At 47.4% G+C, this 20,248-nt stretch overlaps 6 protein-coding genes across 6 annotated transcripts; 2 read left to right on the top strand and 4 right to left on the bottom strand.

The window, feature by feature from the left end:
• Positions 1 to 166: 166 nt before the first annotated feature.
• F5891DRAFT_1191488 (peptidase family M48-domain-containing protein) lies at positions 167 to 1,929 on the top strand (the record flags this gene model as incomplete). The annotated part of the gene is made up of 8 exons (XM_041367460.1): positions 167 to 297; positions 354 to 594; positions 649 to 924; positions 967 to 1,161; positions 1,211 to 1,280; positions 1,331 to 1,518; positions 1,570 to 1,772; positions 1,827 to 1,929. 8 exons carry the CDS (start codon positions 167 to 169, stop codon positions 1,927 to 1,929), a joined length of 1,407 nt encoding a protein of 468 aa, XP_041223437.1.
• Positions 1,919 to 4,080, bottom strand: F5891DRAFT_508274 (autophagy-related protein 22-like protein). Its single transcript, XM_041372073.1, has 8 exons — positions 4,004 to 4,080; positions 3,760 to 3,951; positions 3,633 to 3,706; positions 2,846 to 3,583; positions 2,492 to 2,794; positions 2,359 to 2,437; positions 2,280 to 2,307; positions 1,919 to 2,228 (listed from the first exon to the last, which is right to left on the bottom strand). The coding sequence occupies exons 1-8, from the start codon at positions 4,072 to 4,074 to the stop codon at positions 2,061 to 2,063; spliced, it is 1,653 nt and encodes a 550-aa protein (XP_041223436.1). The 5' UTR covers positions 4,075 to 4,080; the 3' UTR covers positions 1,919 to 2,060.
• Positions 4,081 to 4,778: 698 nt separating this feature from the next.
• F5891DRAFT_1046429 (ubiquitin-related domain-containing protein) lies at positions 4,779 to 5,531 on the bottom strand. Its single transcript, XM_041362297.1, has 6 exons — positions 5,389 to 5,531; positions 5,271 to 5,329; positions 5,188 to 5,209; positions 5,069 to 5,127; positions 4,965 to 5,009; positions 4,779 to 4,910 (listed from the first exon to the last, which is right to left on the bottom strand). Exons 1-6 carry the CDS (start codon positions 5,450 to 5,452, stop codon positions 4,884 to 4,886), a joined length of 276 nt encoding a protein of 91 aa, XP_041223435.1. The 5' UTR covers positions 5,453 to 5,531; the 3' UTR covers positions 4,779 to 4,883.
• Positions 5,532 to 5,709: 178 nt separating this feature from the next.
• Positions 5,710 to 7,429, bottom strand: F5891DRAFT_1046425 (transcription factor S-II, central domain-containing protein). The gene is made up of 10 exons (XM_041362296.1): positions 7,243 to 7,429; positions 7,119 to 7,181; positions 6,895 to 7,060; positions 6,644 to 6,823; positions 6,390 to 6,586; positions 6,217 to 6,342; positions 6,115 to 6,168; positions 6,047 to 6,057; positions 5,971 to 5,991; positions 5,710 to 5,921 (listed from the first exon to the last, which is right to left on the bottom strand). Exons 1-10 carry the CDS (start codon positions 7,306 to 7,308, stop codon positions 5,906 to 5,908), a joined length of 900 nt encoding a protein of 299 aa, XP_041223434.1. The 5' UTR covers positions 7,309 to 7,429; the 3' UTR covers positions 5,710 to 5,905.
• Positions 7,430 to 7,494: 65 nt separating this feature from the next.
• Positions 7,495 to 9,380, top strand: F5891DRAFT_1046424 (WD40-repeat-containing domain protein). The gene is made up of 6 exons (XM_041362295.1): positions 7,495 to 7,661; positions 7,713 to 8,193; positions 8,248 to 8,507; positions 8,562 to 8,794; positions 8,857 to 9,026; positions 9,079 to 9,380. The coding sequence occupies exons 1-6, from the start codon at positions 7,546 to 7,548 to the stop codon at positions 9,100 to 9,102; spliced, it is 1,284 nt and encodes a 427-aa protein (XP_041223433.1). The 5' UTR covers positions 7,495 to 7,545; the 3' UTR covers positions 9,103 to 9,380.
• Positions 9,381 to 17,820: 8,440 nt separating this feature from the next.
• Positions 17,821 to 19,042, bottom strand: F5891DRAFT_956561 (uncharacterized protein; the record flags this gene model as incomplete). Its single annotated transcript, XM_041375417.1, has 4 exons — positions 17,821 to 18,026; positions 18,157 to 18,346; positions 18,402 to 18,622; positions 18,688 to 19,042. The coding sequence occupies 4 exons, from the start codon at positions 19,040 to 19,042 to the stop codon at positions 17,821 to 17,823; spliced, it is 972 nt and encodes a 323-aa protein (XP_041223432.1).
• Positions 19,043 to 20,248: the final 1,206 nt, after the last annotated feature.

The following is a 20,248-nucleotide window of genomic DNA, read 5'->3' as shown; positions in this document are numbered from 1 at the left end:
CAAACCGCCAGCCCTCGGGACTAGTACTCGGCTCCCCACCTTAGGAGACACGTCTGCCGCCACGTGGTCATGGAATAAAGACGTGTCATGTGACAAGATGAAATCGAATATTTTAAGTAGACGATTCTTCGTAACCCCTTGCCAACGCCCCAGGACTAGTCACATCATGGACCTGCTGCACTCTCAGCTTGCAGCACTCCAGCAAAAGTTGTCTTTTGTTGCAACCGATCCAATTGACTGGAAATTTTATGTTCAAGTTTTCTCATGGAGTGTTACGTTGTTCGAGTCTTACCTTCTGTCAGTGTACTGCTCTGTTGGATTATCTTTCCTAACCAACCTTTTTCTGCTCACAGGCTTCGCCAGTATCCTCTGTACTCGAAAACGTCTCCCCCAGAGGTTTTAGTAGACCACTTCGATGCAGAGGCTTTCACAAAGTCTCAGAATTACGGCAAGGATAAAGCAAAATTCTCCCTGATTACTGGACTATTCAAACAAGCCCTTGATTCTGCCATGCTTCATTATGGATTATATGCGTTTGCATGGGACATGGCTGGGGGGTTGATAGCTTACTTCGGATATAGCAGCGAGTATGAGGTTCAGTGACTCCCTACAATCAATTCAAACCTCGAAACTGACCGAATATGATAGATCTCGCAATCCCTTGCGTTTGCTATCGTGCTTTTTGTTATCTCATCCATACCTTCAATACCTCTCTCTGCTTACCAAACATTTGTTTTGGAAGAGAAGCACGGCTTTAACAAGACTACACCCGCATTATTCGTCACGGACCTCTTGAAGAGCTGGGCGATTGGCTTTGTTATCGGCATGCCGTTTCTCGCCGCTTTCCTTTACGTTTTGGGTGGGCTGGAGACCGCTTCGTCCCATGGCTTATGGCTTTTCTGTTCGATTATTTCCTCTATGCAAGTAGGGCTGTGCTGATATGCCTTATCTAGTCTGGCTTTCCAGATCATAATGGTTATCATATATCCAACTGTTATTCAACCACTCTTCAACAAGCTTTCACCCCTCCAGGAGGGCGAGCTACGCACAAGGACCGAATCGCTCGCGACGAAGCTCAAGTTCCCCTTGAAGCATCTGTATGAGATTGACGGTTCCAAGCGTAGCTCCCATAGCAATGCTTACTTCTTCGGATTGCCCTGGGTTAGTATACCTTCACTTGCTGTGACCATCCCTGCTCATCATCTTTCAGAGCAAACACATCGTCATCTTCGACACGCTGATCAAAGAAAGTAAGCCTGAGGAAGTCGAGGCAGTTTTAGGTATGCACGCGCTCTCTTTTCTGGCCTGTCGATTGAACGTTTTGAATCAGCGCATGAACTCGGCCACTGGTACCACATGCACCCAACGAAGTTGCTCTGTGTATCTCAAGTCCATATCTTTACCATCCTCGCCATGTTTCCTGCCTTCCTACACGCACCTCAGTTCTTGCGGGCATTCGACTTTTCCGCAGCTGTCTCTGCCCGCCCACCAACCATTGTTGCATTCTTGCTATTCCAGGTGCGCCATTATGTAGGTTTCTCTTGCATATGACGCTGACACTAAACACAGATGATTCTTAGCCCCCTGGAAGCGGTTATTGGCATTGCGCTGAATTCTCTTTCGCGCCAGTTTGAGTGGGAAGCGGACCGTTTTGCGTGTGAGATCCAGGATCGATTGTCGGCTCCAGAGATGAAGGATATGGGTGAGAGGCTTTCACGGGCGTTGATCACGCTCCATGTCAAGAACCTGAGTACCTTATGGGTTGATTGGCTGTAGGTTGAGTTATGATATTTTGGAATCGACGTACTGATGTGTCGTTGATACAGATACTCGGCTTATCACCACTCACATCCCACACTGACAGAGCGACTGAAGGCCCTTCAGGCATTCCAGTCTAAGAGGGATAGTGCAGCGAAGAAGGAGCTCTAGATGATTTGCTTCCATTCGATTCAGTACGTATAGTACAAGCATCTCAACAAATTGTATATCTCATCCTACGATCATGCACACTGAGGGAATATTATTGAATACGGATAGTAACATTCTCCAACTACGATTCTTCATGAAACATAGTTTTTTGCATCCTGCCTTCCCTTGTCAACATCAACGCTGAGGAGTACAGGCACCGCTGCCCACACCATAAATACGAGGAAAAAGAATGCGTAGCGAATGTTCCCCGTGCTATCCGCTATCAGGCCAACGATGAGCGGGCCAACGAAAGAGCTTGACTATATGCAAAATGTAGTCAGTGCAAAGCAGATTTAAGGCTATCTGCCTACCTTGTCTGTTATCGAGAAAAGACCATACCTGGAGCAGTGCGTCAATATTCTACGTGCCACACCTGTAAAAGACACATACCATCGAGCTTCTTCCCCAGGAGGTAATAACTCCGCATACAAAGCTCTAGCATAGCTCTGAAACGCACCATACGCAAAACCTGTGATAACGATACTAGTCAGTCAATGCTCGCGATCGAGGAGAAGGCACAAACCAAAATACACTGCGAGACCAAACATTTCTCCCTGTGTTGTCAGTCCACCAAATCGTGCAGTTCCCTTGAAGACGGGCAGGAATCCCAAGCACCCGTATGCCGGAATCAGCGAGACCATCAACACGAGAAGAACTAGGACATGAAGATTCGACCACATGAATTTACGCTGGAGGATGGGGGATACTAGAGAGCCAATGATTCCTGAGAGTGGAGTGATAGCGCCAATGAGAACGAGAGACGAAGCTTGCATGTGCAGAGTCGTTTTTCCAAACAGGATCGCGGTCGATGTTATAGTAGTGAAACCTATTGAGAAGTCAAATTAAGAGTAATTGATTGGTGGAATAACAGACAGACCATCGGAGAGGAGGAACCAAGCAGCGAGGTATCTGAAGGTATTTCGAAGACGCTTTATTTCCCGCCAGCGAAGCATAACTCCCAATCGTCTCCATGCAACCGCAATCTCCGAACTGAAGGTCCAATCGTCATCTGCCTTGATAGAACCGGATTCTGGTTCATCTATGTTGCTTGCGTTTGGAAGCCAGATAGCAGCAGGTATCGAGAACAATGCCCACCATATGCCGCTGAGACCAATGGCGAGACGTAGTGAGAAAGTAGAACCTTGCAAGCGAGTGACAGGTATGAGTGCAACCAAGAGAAGGATGATTCCTGCACCATAACCTGAAGCAATTCCTAAGGATGATATTCGCGAGGTAGCTCTCGATAATGCGGCAGTGTAAGTTGATTGAGCAGTGTCCGGATGGATTGGATGACCAAGAAGAGGATCTGACACTTCTTCCAAGGAGCGCTCTAATTCGAGATCAATGCTTGCAGTAAGAGCGGGATTCTCATCCCGATTTTCGAATGAGCTTGTTACTTCGGAGTAAGCTTGAACTACTTCTGGGGAATCTTTCGCCAATGACGGCAGATACGCGTTCATAGCGACTACAGAGGCACCAAAGCCAACGTTAGCCAAAATTGCAAACAGCGCAGAGACCATCCACAACGGAGACGTCGACGATAGAGGAAGAAAAAGGCTCGCGGAGAATGCGCCTATTGCAGCGAAAGTGAGGAGGAGGGGCTTTCTGTATGACGCTGCCACCAGTAATGAAGACTAGTTTCAGAACGAAACTATGGAACATACAACGGTCGGCTATGCTCCCCATTGAGATCACCGTGAGTGCTTGAAAAGCGACAGACATCGAATAGACATAGAGACTGAGTATGTTACGACATCTGCACCAACGCTAGCCAGAATAGATTGGACGCACCTGAAACTGGCGGTATCTATCCACAACCAACCAATTTTCACTGCGCATCTGCCGTCCACGTTTGCAGGCACGGAACCCGAAAGTGAGGAGCACGATTCAGTCTTCTCTGGTTGCAAGAACCCATTGTCACGAGCAAATTGCTCCAGACATATTGGTAGGAAGAGTGTGAGGGAAACCACCACAAAAGCCTCACTTGCTATGACTTGAGAAGCTTTTTTGGGAGAAAAGTACGAATACTACACACCTAGCAAACGCATAACTGAGCCATCCTCTCAGCCTTTGCTTGTACGTGGCCGACATTGCTGTAACAGTCATGTTGCGTCAGTCAAGGTGCAGACCACCACACGTGATTGCCATTTGTGTCGATGCCCCTGATCAAACACATAATTTCAGAATCCAACATCTTAATCCTCATGTACTATCTCTCATGTATTCATTCAGGTTGTCAGTGAGAGTCGGAATATTACAGAGGTTCCTCGCCTTGGGAAAAGCCACGGGACTTGCGACAAATAATTATACGATATAAGCCGGTCTGAACATAATCGCTCCAAGTAGATCTCACGGGAACTGAAGGTGCTTGATCATTCTGTGGTCCCAACTTGCTACCTGGAAGCGCTGGATCGTAGAGCTGAGTGTCTTTCCCGTGACATCGTTGTCCGTAATCAACGCATTCACAACGCTGAGTAGCGCTGCCAAAGATGGTGATCCTCATACTTTGTGGGTGACTCATTGGATCGAGTTCAGATTGGGATTATTACACTAGGAATTGTCACCGTCTGCGTGAGTCAGCGTGGCCCACCAGTGAGATGCTGGCGACTTGCCAGCGTACCCCTAACCTTGACAAGATGCCGCCCTCAATGGCTGGTATATGATCCCCTGAGCTTGTCGTTGAAGAGCCTGACAAGAGTTAAGGAATGTAGAAGTCAGGCACCCGAGTAGAGAGGATGTTCACCCCTGCATGTGGTGGAGCAGAGATCTCCTCAAAGAAGGATCGGTAGCTTTCGAGTCGAGGTCCCATCATTTTGGTGACAAGCAAATTGGAACGGATTGAATGGTGAGACGTGATACAGTAGAGAGAATACATCCGATTGCATGACCTACAGAAGCCTGTGGATGTACAACAGCTAACATATAATTGTGCCACCACCCAGCTAGAGAGCACTGCGGTATTAGGATCGAGAGAACGATAGAATCATACGACATACCTGCTCTAAGTGAGCGTCAATGATATCACCATCTTCCATTTCCATCTGATGAGGCGTCAGCATACGAGCGTCGATCGTTCTCTGAGCATCAGTAGAGCACTCACATCCAGAGGCGTATTTTCAGCTCGCAATCTTCTGCCATCGTAAATGAATTTAAACGTCCCTGAAGGGTTGACCATGAGTACAGAACTTCTTTGCCTTTCTGAAAGTAGTTGCCACTCGCCTGGTTCTTTTCCAAACCGTTTCTGGTGCACGTCATGCCGATTGATGAGAATGCAAGATTTGATGCGACGACCGTGTTCTCACCTCTGCTGCATCGAATATCTTCTTAAATGACATGTTGTGCTTCACCTTCACAGTGATTTCTGGCCACGGGTTGTCAATACCTGTTGAACGCGTCGGAATAGCAGTAAAGAAGACTGACGGGTGCCCTCATAGTTAATGACCAAGCCCAATTTCGGTTTGACATCCTCAGTATCTTCGGACATATCTGTACACAGTCGGCTGAAGGCAGTGGTACAAGGAATTAATGGTGTTCTGGTATAAAACGAAACTAGCTTAGTGGCCTCGGCAGTTAACGCGTACAAACGCGTGCATTTCAGAAGCCACTCGTTTTCCCACCCTCACGTGGGGCGGCAATCGCTCATTATTCTAAGTTTCCAATTTTAAATCAAGCTTTTGACCCGGAGAAGATGTATGCGCCGTCCTTGGACTAACACCATGGCATCAACCCGTTGTGATGTCCCTTTATCTCGATATGTGCGAAATACAAGTTGTGAGAAACAAAGGGGTATTTTTTCAAAATAGATTGCAGGTATACATCATTACGACAGGGCCGTCTACGGCGAACAGAACGATGTCCCGACAACTGGACAATAAAAAAAACTACAGTAGAAAGATGATCTTGCCGACTATAAAGCACTCCTAGACGATGCAAATATTTACGAGAACTTCCATCTACAAGTGATAAATGAGATGCGAGTTTTCTTGACAATAGTTTACTTACTTGTTGCCACAGTTGACGCATCTGAAGATGAGACGAAAGGTGAGCATGTCTTGTACAACAAGTAAAGGTCACGTACGTCACGAAAGTCTAGAAAGAAGACACAGACGTAAACTTGAGTCTGATTTCCATTAAATATTTACTCACTGTCATTGGCTCGTCGGCGCTTCTGGTCTGCGCCTGGCGATAGCGACACTTACGCTACGAACGATGAGCACCAAGCCACCAAATTCAATGAAAGCATCTTACTTGCTTGCATCTTCCGCACTGGAAACCTTCCGTTTCGGCTTCTTGTTCGCCAGCTCCTAAGGACTTGAAAAAGTTCTCCTCCTTTATTTTTTGGTCTGCCGCCCGTCGTTCCTCCGAAGACATTTCCTGAAACAAATCAGCTTTAAAAATAAATCTCATGATCCCTGACGTACCTCGCTTGTCATTTTGCTGAACCTCTCCGCCGAAAGATCACCGCTGACAATGTTCTCTCGTAGACTTGGATTGCCCTTGTCCTTGAGGTTGACGTACGAAGAACGGATTTTGCCCTTGTATGCAGCGCTAGCACTGCCAAACTGTGCAAAAATAGCGGCCTCCACAGCTTTTGCTCGACTCATGATTAGATCACTGGCTGTTTTCAGGGTTAATGAGAGTCAGATAGTGAAATTGAAGTCTGGGATCGACTCACGAGCGCCAGAGTCACAAGCAAGGCCATCATAAACGAGTTCCATGCACTTATCCCGCGTGCTGTCCCCCGTGCCGGATGCCTTTGCACCATCTCCTTTCGCAGTACGAGGTTCTAACTTCCCGTTCACTGGGGCGGGAGTAGCGGCGTTAGAGGGTGTGACCGAAGCAGATCCCTTGCGAGCTTTGTGAGAGGATAGAGTTGATAGTCATAGTCATTATAAGGATTGAGCAGCATATGTGGATCGGACTCACTTGGTGCTGCCTTGCCGTTCGCAGGTGTCCCCGCCTTTGAGCCCGAACCTCCTTTAGCACGCTCAACCTCGTTTTTCCACTTCTTCACGATCTCTCTGGCGAGTTCGGAGACCTCTTTTGCCTCATGGGTCCGCAATTTTCCGACAGCAAGCCCTGCTTTGCTTTCCTATGAATTCACACCAGTGAGTCAAAATACAAGGCAAAATCCGAGCACGGATACCTACCCTTAAGATCGCTTCGTTTACTTGGAAGTCTTTCTTCAAGATTTGCAGAATCGATACCTTTTCCTACACGAGGGTCGTCAGCAAAGCAAACTAAAAGGATTGACCTAGAAAAATTTGTACACACCTCTGTGGAAGTATTTTGGAGCTGTTTCACGAGCTTCTTAAGCTCGGCTGCTGCTGTTTCAGACATGACTGACGAAATGGCGTCTAATGTCTACCACTATGTTACTTCAAGCGCTATTCAATCCTCTTTAAACCACCTAAACTATGACCACGGAATGGTCTTGAAGCATGAAAGCTCTTTGCTTCAGATAAGCAACCGCGCCTTTGATTGCCTTTCTCGTAAATAAACAAACAATGATAATCAAACCTGTCACCCTGCCACTGCCATTGACAGTGACCGACTGCCGACAACCCAGTATTATCAATGAGTACAACACATGCTCTTCCGCCGCTGGATCCTTTACTGAGGAGGAGTGCAAAGCGCACGAGAGACATATTTGCATCATGTCCAAATGACGGGATGAAGGAAGATGAGAAGAGGTGTGTAACGAGTTCTGGGATACCGAGCACATTTGCTGAAGAGATTTTTAGCGCGCGAATACGTCTGTCGGTGAAAATTAATGATGAATACCGTGATTTCAAAGAGCTCCCTCCTGCATTACTTGCCCAACAAGGCCCTATTGGACCTGCTCGGCCAAAGGAGCAGACAAAGTCTATGGCACTCATTGCCGCAATAGACAACACACCTAAAGTGCAACCGTCCACGTTCGCTACGTCTAATAAGCTTTCCGAGGCTTTGACCCTACACAAAACAACTCGTACTATCAAGCCAACATACCATGCTCCATGGAAGCTATCTCGCGTCATATCCGGTCATCTGGGTTGGGTTCGTAGTGTGGCGGTCGAGCCAGGGAATAAATGGTTTGCTACTGGTGCCGGAGATAGAGTTATAAAAATTTGGGACTTGGCTTCAGGGGAGTTGAAGCTTTCCCTGACCGGTCATATTTCCACTGTCCGAGGGCTAGCCGTTTCACCGAGACACCCGTACTTGTTTTCGTGTGGTGAGGACAAGGTGAATCATTCTATCACCCGCCAACCTCGTCTCGTTGATCATCGCTCCCTTTAGATGGTCAAGTGCTGGGATCTCGAAGCCAACAAAGTCATCCGGCATTATCATGGTCATCTTTCAGGCGTTTACTCGTTGAGTTTACACCCGACGTTGGATGTTTTGGTCACATCCGGTCGCGATGCCTCAGCTCGTGTCTGGGATATGCGCACAAAGGCCCAGATTCATGTTCTCGCTGGGCATTCCGCAACAGTAGCTGACGTCAAGTGCCAAGAATCTGATCCACAAGTCATCACTGGAAGTATGGACTCGACGGTTAGGTACGTTGAATTTCTTCGCGATTTAACACACTGACTGACACTACCCTGGTTAAGACTGTGGGACCTGGCAGCTGGAAAGACGATGGTCACCCTCACTCATCACAAAAAATCTGTAAGGGCCCTGGCAATTCACCCAACAGAATATTCCTTTGCATCAGGTTCTGCAGGCGGTAATAACATAAAAAAATGGAAATGTCCAGAGGGTGCATTTGTACACAACTTCCCCGGTCATAACGCTATCATAAATACGCTTTCTGTCAATGCAGAAGGCGTATTTTTCTCTGGTGGTAGGTTACCATTTCCCATCGGCTTTCCTCAAATTTGAATTAATCGCTGTTGTAATGTTTAGGTGACAATGGCACACTCACGTTCTGGGATTACAATACGGGGACTCCATTCCAAAATCTTGATGACGTACCTCAACCCGGCTCCCTCGAGGCGGAAGCCGGCGTTTTTTGTTCGACCTTCGATATGACCGGAACACGGCTCATCACTGGTGGCGCTGACAAGACTATCAAGGTTGGTTGGGTAACTAAAAACGTACATAATTTTACTCATTGATCTTTCGCAGGTTTATGCCGAGCAGTCGCAATGATTGCTGCACATTTTGCTACAGAGTCTTGTTGTAGTATTGTATTGTACTTATTATTACGTGTGGGCAGTGGAAAACATGGCACTACACGCAGATGAGGTCCGAAGTCCGGTTAAAATTGACAAGAATCAGGCCAATACTATTGGTTACCACCTGCTCGTGCATCCTCCAAAACCACACTTTTCCTAGTACAACTTGTCAAACTACTACAGTCGACTCCCTCCTAACACATACCAGGTATAACCCATACTCCCTCATAGGACATACATTTTTGGATTTCCCGTGTTGGTTTGTGGGGATCTTGTGAGCATAACCCATAGGTATTTTTGCACCTCGTTCTCACATAATCCTAACCTAAATAGCTTGGTATTCCCACCCGGGTGCGACAGGGTAGTTAGCTAAGAATACGTTAATACCCTACACTGCGAGTATTTAGCTCACTAAATGCTGAATATCTAGACTTCGGAGAAACAAAGCCGTCAGCGGCAGGCACCATATGTTTGGCCATCACAAACATACCATTCTAGGCAACTGTTGGATGTGCAACGACGACACCATATTCCATTTCCTTATTCGTCATCACGGACTTAGTACTAGTATATAGCATCATTGTTTCACGTTGTTTATACCTCAGCGCTTCTTCCTGCAACGCTGAGGTATGGTTCTCGTTCTCCTATGCACGCCGTCTCTTACTCATATTGTTCCGTCTTCAGACGTGTATCTTAGGTACTATTAATGTTACAGCGCTTCTTCCTGCAACGCTGAGACATGTATCTTAGTTTGAACTTCCAACAGGTTATGAGCCCTGGCTTAACTCAAAGCCAGACACAGTAACTTCGAACACAACTCACTCACGCGCTGCCCGCCGCTCTCACATTCCGTCACTCTTCACAACGGTATCGTTATGGGGAAACACGACCACATTCCCGAGTTGCTTGGAACGGAAAATTATGTTGGTTGGGCCACCAAAATGCAATACGCACTCGCTTGCGAAGACCTTTGGTGCCATATCAACACGAAGGCCGTACCAGGGGATCTTCTCGGACTTCCTTTGACGATGCCCACACCTGTCGATCCAGCAAACCCCACGACCGCTGAGACAGCGGGAATGCGTGAGTGGTTACTTAAGGACATGAAGGCTAAGGAGCTCATCACTCGTCGACTTTCGAATTCCGTCTCATCACTCATTCCCCGTTCGCACACTGTCACTGCACGTAAATCTTGGCAAATTCTACAGGAAAACTTCAACCGTACCGACATGAGTGCCCAATACCTCCTTCGTCAACAGGTACAAGCACTCCGTATGAAGGATTCCGCAGATGCCACAAACTACGTTGCACAGCACGCAGTTTTTCGTGAACACTTACTTGATGCGGGTGCCCCTTGGGGTGAAACAGACGCAATTTACCATATGCTTGTGGGTCTTCCTCAGATGCCTATCTGGCAGCAGTTTAAATCTCTTCTTGAGCAGCGCATGCATGATGAGTCCATGGCGGCTACTCCTGCCACTGGTCCAATGTTCACATTCGACAGCTGCGTGTCACGAATCACGTCTGAAGCTGCGTGGCACGTCATCACTCAACATGCACATTCCTCCCGCCCTGGTTCAGAGTATGCTAACACTGCTACTACTTCCACTGCGAACAGCATCAACTCATTAACTAGACTGCGGATGCATAAGCACAATCTGCAAGGCATATTTTGCACCACGCCAGGATGTCACAAAGGTGACCATGATCATGCTCACTGCTACGGCAAAGGGGGCGGGATGGAAGGGCAAGTGCCGTGGATGAAGAATAAGAAGAAGGAGTCCACGATTGCGGCTGCGATGGTCGCGGCGCCTACACCTTCACTTCCTCCTAACCTCCCGCCTGTACCTGTCATTGCAGCAGCTGTGGCTGATCTTAGCAGCCTCATGGAGAACTTATCATTTGCCTCTATTGCAGAGCTATCAGACGAAATGTCTTGTGTGATCAACCTCCCTTTCACTACAATTCTGGACTCAGGCACTACTGTCACTCTTGTCAAAGATAGACGCTTCTTTCACACCTACTCTACCGTGGACACTGTGTCTGTACACTGCTAATCACGGAATCCTGCAGACAACCGGCAGGGGTAATTGTGTGGCATGGCTCACCATTGGCGGATGACGAGTTCACATACATCTCTCGAATTGTCTACATGCACCCGACGCACTCCTCAACCTCTTATCCGTCAGCTGCATGAATGCGAAAGGGTGGGACGTCAATTTTCGTTCTGACATGACTTGTGAGCTCGCATACAAGAGCATTTCACTAGGTACCATTCCCACGACTGGGAAGCTCTATGCACCTACGATTGAGTTCATTCCTGCGTCTGATCTTGCACCCCTACCGCCACGGCAGCTTGAGGTGTCCGCGTTTGCACACGTTCCGCTCACACTAGATCTATGGCACGCGCACATTGGGCACATCGGAAAGGAGGCTGTTCTCCATCTTCCCCGCGTGGCTAAGGGTGTTTCTGTAGAGTCAAACACGCCCCTCTTGCATTGCGAATCATGCATTCTTGCAAAACATCCGCGCCAACCTTTCCACTCCTCTGAGAGAGAACGAGTGTCCCACTTCCTTGACCTCATCCACTCCGACATCTGCGGACTGATACCCACCTTGACTCCTCATGGGAAACAATACTTCATTGTCTTCCTTGACGACAGCACACATGCCCTGGACCTTCAGCTTCTTGCCAGCAAGGACCAAGCCTTGGAGGCATGGCGTTCGCTTCGCGCCCGCTGGGAGAACCTCTCAGGAGTGCGTGTCAAGGTCTTCCGGTCTGACAACGGGGGGGAATTCATCAGCAAGGCTTTCACGGCCGATCTCGAGCAGACTGGTGTCCAGCGTCAACGCTCTGCCCCGTATGCTCATCAGCAAAACGGAAAGGCAGAGAGGGTGATGCGTACGATCAAGGGTCGTATGTATGCGATGCTGGACTATGCACGTCTGCCGAGTTCATTGTGGGGAGAGGCTGCTCTTACGGCCTGCTACCTGTTCAACAGGACAGAATCACGCGCCTTACCTGCAGGCAAAACTCCATATGAGATGCTGCACGGTACTCAACCAAACTTAAGTCACCTTCGCGTTTTTGGTGCGTGCTGTTTTGCTCGCATTCTAACTGAACTGCAGCAGAAACTTGGCCCTCGCTCTCGGGAAGCTGTCTTCATGGGGTATCCGCCGGGCGTGAAAGCATGGCGCTGCCGTGACACTGTGACCGGTGCCTTCTTTAATTCACGTGACGTGATCTTTGACGAGACTCTGTCCAATCAGTCACTTACAGATAGCGAGGATGACGACAATGATGTCCGTCCACCAACACCTCTTCCTCCACCAGCACCTCTTCCGGTCACTCCTCAGACGGCTGCACCTCCCGCACCTCCTCCAATCCCGCCTCACAGCGACATTATTTGACGTTCGGGGTGTATTCCTGTACCGACTGAAAAGGGTCAGCAGTTACGGGATTGTCTCATCGCTGAGAAGTCGTGTCTCACCCATCAGCAGGACATTCGTGCAGCTCGTGTCAACGGCATTCCTCCTCCCCCCAGCCTCACAGAAGCCGCACCTGCGCCCATTGTACCTGTTCCTACCCCCATGCCTGAGCCTCCTCCCCATCAGCCAGTTGATCCTGATGCCATCTTGCCAGACGATGACACAATCGGATTCCCACAGGTTCTCGCGTCCCTCATTGCTGTCGAAGTAGCGTGTCTTTCGATTCGGAGTGACTCTCGTCTCAATCCCCTTAGTCCTGGGTACAATTTGAAGGTACCTCCCGCTACGTATGATGAGGCGATGAGACGCCCAGACAAGGATCACTGGTTAGCGGCTATGAGGAAGGAAATGAACTTGATGAGTGAGATGTGCGTGTATGAACTTGTCCCTCTTCCCCCTGATCGCTGAGCAATCGGGTGCCGCTGGGTCCTGGAGTTTAAGGAGGACCTTAAGGGAGGACCGGTCTTTAAGGCACATCTGGTCGTGCAGGGGTTCTCTCAAATCCCAGGTATCGACTTCGGACGCACATTTGCACCCGTCGCAAAGTCGGCATCCATCAGAGTCTTAGCCACTCACGTGGCATTACACGATTGGGAGCTGGACTGTTTTGACGCACGCCGGGCCTTCCTATGGGGAAAATTACAAGAAGGCGTCTATATGCGCCAACCCCCTGGGTTTGAACGACTTGGCCCTGACTTCCAGAAACTCGTCTGTCACCTCCTTTCCTCGCTCTATGGGCTCAAGCAAGCCGCATACTACTGGTACGAACTCCTATGCGATGTCTTGACGCGTCTCGGGTTTCTTCGCTGCGAAGCAGACTATGCGGTATTCTCCTTTGACCGCGTCAATGGGGAGGGGGTAAGGGTGATCTGCGTCATTGCGTGGCACGTCGATGACGGACTCGCGGGGTCTAACAATCGAAAATTCCTGGATCAAACGAAGGCGCAAATCACGGTGTCTTCTTAGATAGATGATCTATAGATAAACACCTATAAAAACAAATATCTCCACGGTCAGCGATTCAGACAAATACCAATGGCTGATAACGTGGTCGTTCGTGGGTGGCTGTTTACACTTCCCAAGCTATGTCAGACCACAGTACTTCTGTAAAGTCAGTAACAATGCAGTCAATCCAACAAAAATGAAACTGAAATGAAATCACTCCAACGGTATGGCAGTGATTGAAAGACGAAAGAAAACTAGTCAACCCAACGGTATGGTGATGACAAAAAGAAACAAAGAAAAAAAAGACACCTCTTCAAACCTTCCTTCAACAACAATGCCTTGTAACAATCGTATCTCGAAAGAGTTGTGTGGAATTACAGCAATCAACCCCCTCAGCACAAACAGGTAGAATCAAAGGTCAAGACTAATCAATGCTCAGTAGAACTCTTAGCTCACTGTTGAACCTGCTGCCAAGGAACTCACGATGAGTATTAAACAGAATCAGGAATGGACGTCCTTGGTTTCAGTACCAAGTCCCCTATTCAACAACTAAAGTCTAGCAGACAAGGAAGATCCTGGCTCAGTATCACTACTCAGATGAGTGAGGTCAAGCGTTACTGTCAATCCCTAAAGTCTCCCCACTAAACTATTCAGAGTCTAGATGGACGAAAGAGACAACACAAAAGCTTCTGAAAATATGAATGAAAGCTTAGCACCGAAACTTGAAAGAGAAGAAAGAGAGAGGATCACAGAGAGAGAGAAGAGAGAGAGAGAGCGAAAGAACGAAAAAAAAGAAAGAGAAAAACAAAAGAGTGACAGAAAAGAAAGACAAAGAAAGAAAGAAAGAAAGAAAGAAAGAAAGAAAGAAAGAAAGAAAGAAAGAAAGAAAGAAAGAAAGAAAGAAAGAAAGAAAGAAAGAAAGAAAGAAAGAAAAGAAAGAGAAAAAGAGACAGAAGAAAACTAGAAAATCAAAGAAGAAAAATCAAAAAAAAAATTCTGTCGGTCGTTGAGCACAGTGAGCTCAAGGTCTTGGTCGTCGTTAGTGGTGATGAGCTAAGGGTGTTGCTGAATGCTGATGCTGATGAGCTTAGGGGCTTGCTGGTTACTGAAAGTTGCTGGCTGACTACTGGTTACAATGACTTTGCTGAAGGTACTTGACAGCCCTGGTCACTGTTGTTGACAATGATCACACTTCACACACAATTTTATTCTGAAAGTGGGGCTTAAAAGCTCTCTTCTTTGGGCAAAAATTTGGGTCTTATATACAAAAAAAAGGGTGGCTGTGCTACGTTTTCCCGCCATCTATGAGGGGTGGGCTTAGTCAGCGGTACCAAAAATCATTTTGCAGGGGTTGCTTATGTTGCACCAAATGAGACCATAATTAGTCAGCATTAGTCAGCATGCTTGGGCTGAGTGTTCTGTCATCACTTGATTTGGATCAAAAAAGTCACCTGACTTAAGATCATGTGATTTAGCATCATGTGACTGAAGGGTTATGTGACAGGCTGATTGTCCACTGCAAGAGAAATATTCATGATCATTGGTGTTCCGTTCTGATGTCACTTTGTTGAATGAGAAAATGACGCGAGGCAAGTATTTAGGGTTTTGAGGAAGTTTTCCCAGGGTAACCCATGTGAGAACTATTTTTCACAGTCACCTGACATGTGTGGGATTCAGCCTGAGTCATTGTTGAGGATGACTAAGCAAAATTCATCGCAGAATTAAATATACAAAAATATTCAGCCTGTCCGAGTTCCATTGAAAAGATGAAATGAAATATTTGTCTGAGCTGCATTCTGGCTTTAGAATAGAGGGAAATGGTTTCGTAGTGATTTCTAGGGTATTAGGCTCATGGGAGAGCATTAGTCATCCATGCACCGAACCAGTTTGGTGCAGGTCAGCGGAACAGTTTGGGATAACGGACCTGGGAGCCGTCACTAAATACCTCGGTGTTCAGTTCGTCCGGAGCTGTGCAACGCGTGAGCTCTGGATGCACCAGGAGGACTACATTGCATACATCCTGGAGGAACACGGCATGTCAGGCTGCAACCCAGTCTCTCTCCCAATGGATCCTACTTTCCCTTTTGGCCGTCCCACTGATGTTCATCCCCACATTGACGACCTTCAATCGGAATACCGCAAGCTTGTTGGCGAGCTTCTCTACCTCGCACTCTACACACGTCCCGACATCGCTCTAACAGTCATGCGTCTCGCCCAGCATAACGTTAATGCGGAGTCCCAGCACTATGCTGCAGCAAAACACGTGCTACGGTACCTTGTCGGAACCATTCACATGCACATTCACTACGGGGGAGCAGGGGTTAATCCTGAGCTCCACGGGTTCAGCGACTCTGATTGGGCGACATGCCATGAGGACCGGATCTCCATCACTGGGTACGTCTGGTTTCTGAATGGAGGTCCCGTGTCGCACTCTGCGAAGAAGCAGACGACACACGCCCTCTCCTCAACGGAGGCTGAGTACATGGCACTCACCAGTGCCATTCAAGACGGCCTCTGGTTACAGTCCTTCCTCGGTTGTCTCTCCATCCTGCTGCCGCTCCCTGTTCGCCTGTTCACCGACAACGCTGGAGCAATCGCGTTGTCGAAGGAAGCCGCGAACCATGTTCACACCAAACATATCGATTTGCGCTATCACTTTATACGACGTCACATCGAAGCCAACACTTTCATTCCTATCTGGGTGTCCATGCACCAGAACACGGCTGACATCTTTACGAAAGTTCTCCCTCGTCCTGCCTTCAACCATCACTGCTCAGGACTCGCTTTGGTGTCTCATTGAGGGGGTGTGTTGGATGTGCAACAACGACACCATATTCCATTTCCTTATTCGTCATCACGGACTTAGTACTAGTATATAGCATCATTGTTTCATGTTGTTTATACCTCAGCACTTCTTCCTGCAATGCTGAGGTATGGTTCTCGTTCTCCTATGCACGCCGTCTCTTACTCATATTGTTCCGTCTTCAGACGTGTATCTTAGGTACTATTAATGTTACAGCGCTTCTTCCTGCAACGCTGAGACATGTATCTTAGTTTGAACTTCCAACAGCAACTACGCTTGCAGCTGTTGTTTGCAGCATCCAAAACCTTCGTGCTCATCATTGACAACGATGAGCACCATATTACTCTTAATTTATAACATATTTTTACAGAACTTTTCATTATAAGGAACCACGTTGGCGTATGACACTAGGTAATTGTCAGGTGTGCTCGCTGCATCATTGTAGCCACCAACACTGTCGGCATCATCCAAGCTCCCTTGTGCTCATTGTTTGCAATGATGTCCAGTGTTTTCTTTCCGTTAATCACACTGAAAATATTCCACAGATGTTTTATTACTACGACAACACGATTTTCGCCGAACTAACATCGCTCTCTCCACCCACTCCTGTACCATCTATCCCTCCATTTCGCTATGTCACAGTCGAAGAAAAGGGCCTCTCGAATGGACTCGGCATATGGTGCAGGCGTGGTGGAAGGGTTTAAAGGGGCCCTGTGATCTCAGATGGAAGGCTCGGCTGACGAAGTCGCTGAAGGAGACGCTGATGGTGTAATGGGTGTTGTTGAAGGGTTTGAGGGGGTCTGGGTTGCAGTGGGGGACACGATACTCGCATCAGGGGAAGGAGCAGCTGTAAGTTGGGCCGTCTTCTTCTTCCTTGGGCCACTGGGGAACACCCTTGTCCTTCCTGGGAGCATGCACGGTCTCTTCTGCACTGGAAGTGCAGCCCCCGAGCTAGCGGTGACTGTGTTGATGGGCTCAGCAGCCTTCCGCTTCAGTCCTGTGCTTGGGAGCTGCTTCGACAATTGCATTGCTCTCAGTCTCAGATAGCGCCAGCACGATCATTCCCTGTCCCTCCTGCTCCTGCTCCCTCATCCTCATCCTGTTCATTCGATGTTAGGCATGTCTTCAGTTGTGTGCCCATCTTGCTTTGCTAATGCCGCTTGGAAATGCTCGTTTGACCATTGGTCATACTCGGCATCCGTAAGTTTCTGAAAAGAGGTAGCGCCGGTGAAGGTACAACAATTCAGATGGTGAGTCTGAACAATGTGTTGGGTCTTGCAGAACCTAGCTGCTATTTGACCCTAAAGGGTTTCTGGACCAGGCTCAAGGCTCAGAGAAGAGGAAATATAATAGAAAACTGCTGAGCACTCAGACTCATACTGGTAAACTGGTGAAAAGCTTGCTTGCTTATGTAAGCTACAAAAGTGCCAACATAAGGTAAGGTAAAAACAGTCTCTACAAGCCCAGCCGGAAATGAATCCCTACACCGGTATCAAAAGCATAGAATAAAACTTTGAGTTCATTGAGAGAGCTGATGTCACCCGGGCAGCAGAACTTTGAGAGTGGCCAATTCTTCAAAACAATATGGTGCTTCGATATAATATTGTCGTTGAAGTTGACGTAGTACATCCTCGATATCTTGACGGACACGGCTGTCTCCTCTGTAGTATATTTTCATTAGTAATGGAACTAGAAGTGAAAGCATGTTCAACTCACAAAGTTTGTTGTGAATGAGTTCACCGGTCTTCTTCTTCCATTCAAGGACCTCCTGAACATGAGTTTTTGCCATACTCTGTACACCGGCAATGCTGAAACCTTCAAGATGAAGAGCTATATTGCCCACAGAAGTTCCAAGACAGGCATCAAAGAAGGCAGAAGTGCATGATGTTTGAAAGATATGAGGTTGGTTGAAATGCTCAACGTCTGAGCGAACTGCAAATAATAAGATCTCCATTCCTGTACGGGCATTTAGTGCTGATAGCTGAGCTTTATCGTTAGTGATGCAGGACTTTGTATTAAACTGAAATAAAACAAACCTCGTGATCAATTGAGTCGAGAGTCTTCCTGCCATCTTGGAAGGCATTCAAAGGTACATTGTAAAGGGCCAAATCTTTCATTTCGCGCTGGTCACCGAGACTTTGCATGAGATTGTCAGTAGCATCTGAACGTTCTTCCTTATTCATACATTTCCACTGAGCCGAAACCTCCACTACAATCACATCGACTTTTTCTTTGCTTAAGCCCTGTTTTTCACGTTCTATAATGCCACATTGTGAGCTATAACTAGTAAATGAACCTTTGAATGTCCTGCAAAAAACATACCCTCGTTGTGCTCCTTAAGTTTACCAGAAAGAAAGGCATTCCAGTGGTTAACACTTCGCTTCTGAGTGACAAGATGTGACTTCTGCATAACTTCTTGATAGTAATATTCAATACTGTGCTTGCCAAACTTTTCGTAAAGCATTTCAGCTTGATGCTGAACAACCTCCCTAGCCTCCTTCAATGCAGTCCCATAGTTGATGGGATGCTGTGCACGTTTGGCTCTCAAGGCAGCCTTCTGCTCGGAGGTCCATTTGATGCGCACTTTTGTGCGGGTACGCCAGGCCTTTCGTGGTTTGGAAGTTTGCACTTTTCGCGTTGCTGCAGTGTAGCGAGCTCCATCGATATTTGGAGACATTGTTTTGTGGTGTACAAGGGACAGAGAAAAAAATATGTTGCATGATACATCACACATGACCCTAATATTCAAGGCACTAAGTAGCACTGTCATTCATTCACCAATATTAATCAAAGCCCACTGAAAATATACCTCTGTAGTCATACTAAGTAGTCACGGTCGTCCCTTGGCCAATGTTAATCAAAGCCCACAGAAAATATACCTCCATAACAGGCATACCATGAGACAATATAGCATTCATAAAGTCCATGCAAGTAGCAGTGGTGTCCAACATGTGTGCAATCGTCAGGATGGCATGCACGGAGTATCCATGAGTTTGAAGATAGTGATCAGCAAGTTCCCCGAATGATGGGAGGGGTGTGTCATCAAACACAGGCTCGGAAACACTACCCCGAATACCTGAGATCTCTCATATGTGCTGATAAACAGGTCGAATAGGTGGCTGATTGGATGGCAGAGCTTGGCTTTCGGCTTGGGGAACATGCCATACACGAGTAGCACCCAGAGTGGAACCCAAACAATGAGCGGGCTGTGTAGTGGTAGTCCATAGATGAAAAGACGTTAAAGCATTGACTGGGAAGTCACTAAGAGCCTTGGCCAAGTCAAATTCTACTCACACTAGTTACTTATCATAAGCACCACATATACATAGTAGCGATAAAAACACGTATGACTTGATAATTGCGCTTGAATCTGTATGAGTGGCGTTGATTGATGACACAACTGATTGGTGGCATTCCTGGTGCGATGTGCCTTCGTTATCATCCATTCCATAGCATCAGCCATGTTTGCGAGCTTCTTGTAGACAGCCTTGGGAAAGCGAGTGACACTGGCCTGACAGAGACGCCTGATATCAAATGATTGAACATTAGATTAGTAGAAGATGAGAAACAAATGAGACTCGCCAAGTGAGAAAAATTCCGAACTCATAGCCCACCAAAACACAATAAAACCCTGATACTTGGCCAGACAGAAGAGCGCACACAGTCGTGGATTCATAGAATGCCTGAGCAGCAAGGATTGGGAATGTTGAGGTCTCAAAATTGGTAGCGATAGGCTGTAGACAAGAAAAGACAGTGTCTGCTGTCCTTTTGTTGTCGGTGTGGATGGCAATGGGAAAAGATAGGCTTCTATAGCCGCAACTGATGGGAGGTCTAGAAGGTCAGGTGGGAAACGAGTGGTGATAGAGCTAGTGAGCGAGAAGTT

This window comes from Suillus fuscotomentosus (assembly GCF_016647785.1).
Source record: "Suillus fuscotomentosus strain FC203 chromosome Unknown F5891scaffold_43, whole genome shotgun sequence".
NCBI lineage: Eukaryota > Fungi > Basidiomycota > Agaricomycetes > Boletales > Suillaceae > Suillus > Suillus fuscotomentosus.
The sequence above is the reverse complement of the archived record's forward strand: the minus strand, read 5'-3'. Positions and strand labels throughout refer to the sequence as shown.

What these genes read in the sequence shown, in the direction of transcription:
- F5891DRAFT_508274 (XM_041372073.1), bottom strand. Translation starts at nt 4,074, where the DNA reads ATGACTGTTACAGCAATGTCGGCCACGTACAAGCAAAGGCTGAGAGGA. An exon ending in GGGGAGCATAGCCGACCGTT is followed by an intron (nt 3,584 to 3,632) that starts GTATGTTCCATA and finishes TACTGGTGGCAG; the next exon opens with CGTCATACAGAAAGCCCCTC. An exon ending in CCTGGGGAAGAAGCTCGATG is followed by an intron (nt 2,308 to 2,358) that starts GTATGTGTCTTT and finishes GCACTGCTCCAG; the next exon opens with GTATGGTCTTTTCTCGATAA.
- F5891DRAFT_1046429 (XM_041362297.1), bottom strand. Translation starts at nt 5,452, where the DNA reads ATGTCCGAAGATACTGAGGATGTCAAACCGAAATTGGGCTTGGTCATT. An exon ending in CATTAACTATGAGGGCACCC is followed by an intron (nt 5,330 to 5,388) that starts GTCAGTCTTCTT and finishes ACCCGTGGCCAG; the next exon opens with AAATCACTGTGAAGGTGAAG. An exon ending in AGATATTCGATGCAGCAGAG is followed by an intron (nt 5,210 to 5,270) that starts GTGAGAACACGG and finishes GACGTGCACCAG; the next exon opens with AAACGGTTTGGAAAAGAACC.
- F5891DRAFT_1046425 (XM_041362296.1), bottom strand. Translation starts at nt 7,308, where the DNA reads ATGTCTGAAACAGCAGCAGCCGAGCTTAAGAAGCTCGTGAAACAGCTC. An exon ending in GAACGGCAAGGCAGCACCAA is followed by an intron (nt 6,824 to 6,894) that starts GTGAGTCCGATC and finishes CCTCTCACAAAG; the next exon opens with CTCGCAAGGGATCTGCTTCG. An exon ending in AGTGCGGAAGATGCAAGCAA is followed by an intron (nt 6,169 to 6,216) that starts GTAAGATGCTTT and finishes CATCGTTCGTAG; the next exon opens with CGTAAGTGTCGCTATCGCCA.
- F5891DRAFT_1046424 (XM_041362295.1), top strand. Translation starts at nt 7,546, where the DNA reads ATGAGTACAACACATGCTCTTCCGCCGCTGGATCCTTTACTGAGGAGG. An exon ending in ATGAAGGAAGATGAGAAGAG is followed by an intron (nt 7,662 to 7,712) that starts GTGTGTAACGAG and finishes AGAGATTTTTAG; the next exon opens with CGCGCGAATACGTCTGTCGG. An exon ending in GCGCTGACAAGACTATCAAG is followed by an intron (nt 9,027 to 9,078) that starts GTTGGTTGGGTA and finishes GATCTTTCGCAG; the next exon opens with GTTTATGCCGAGCAGTCGCA.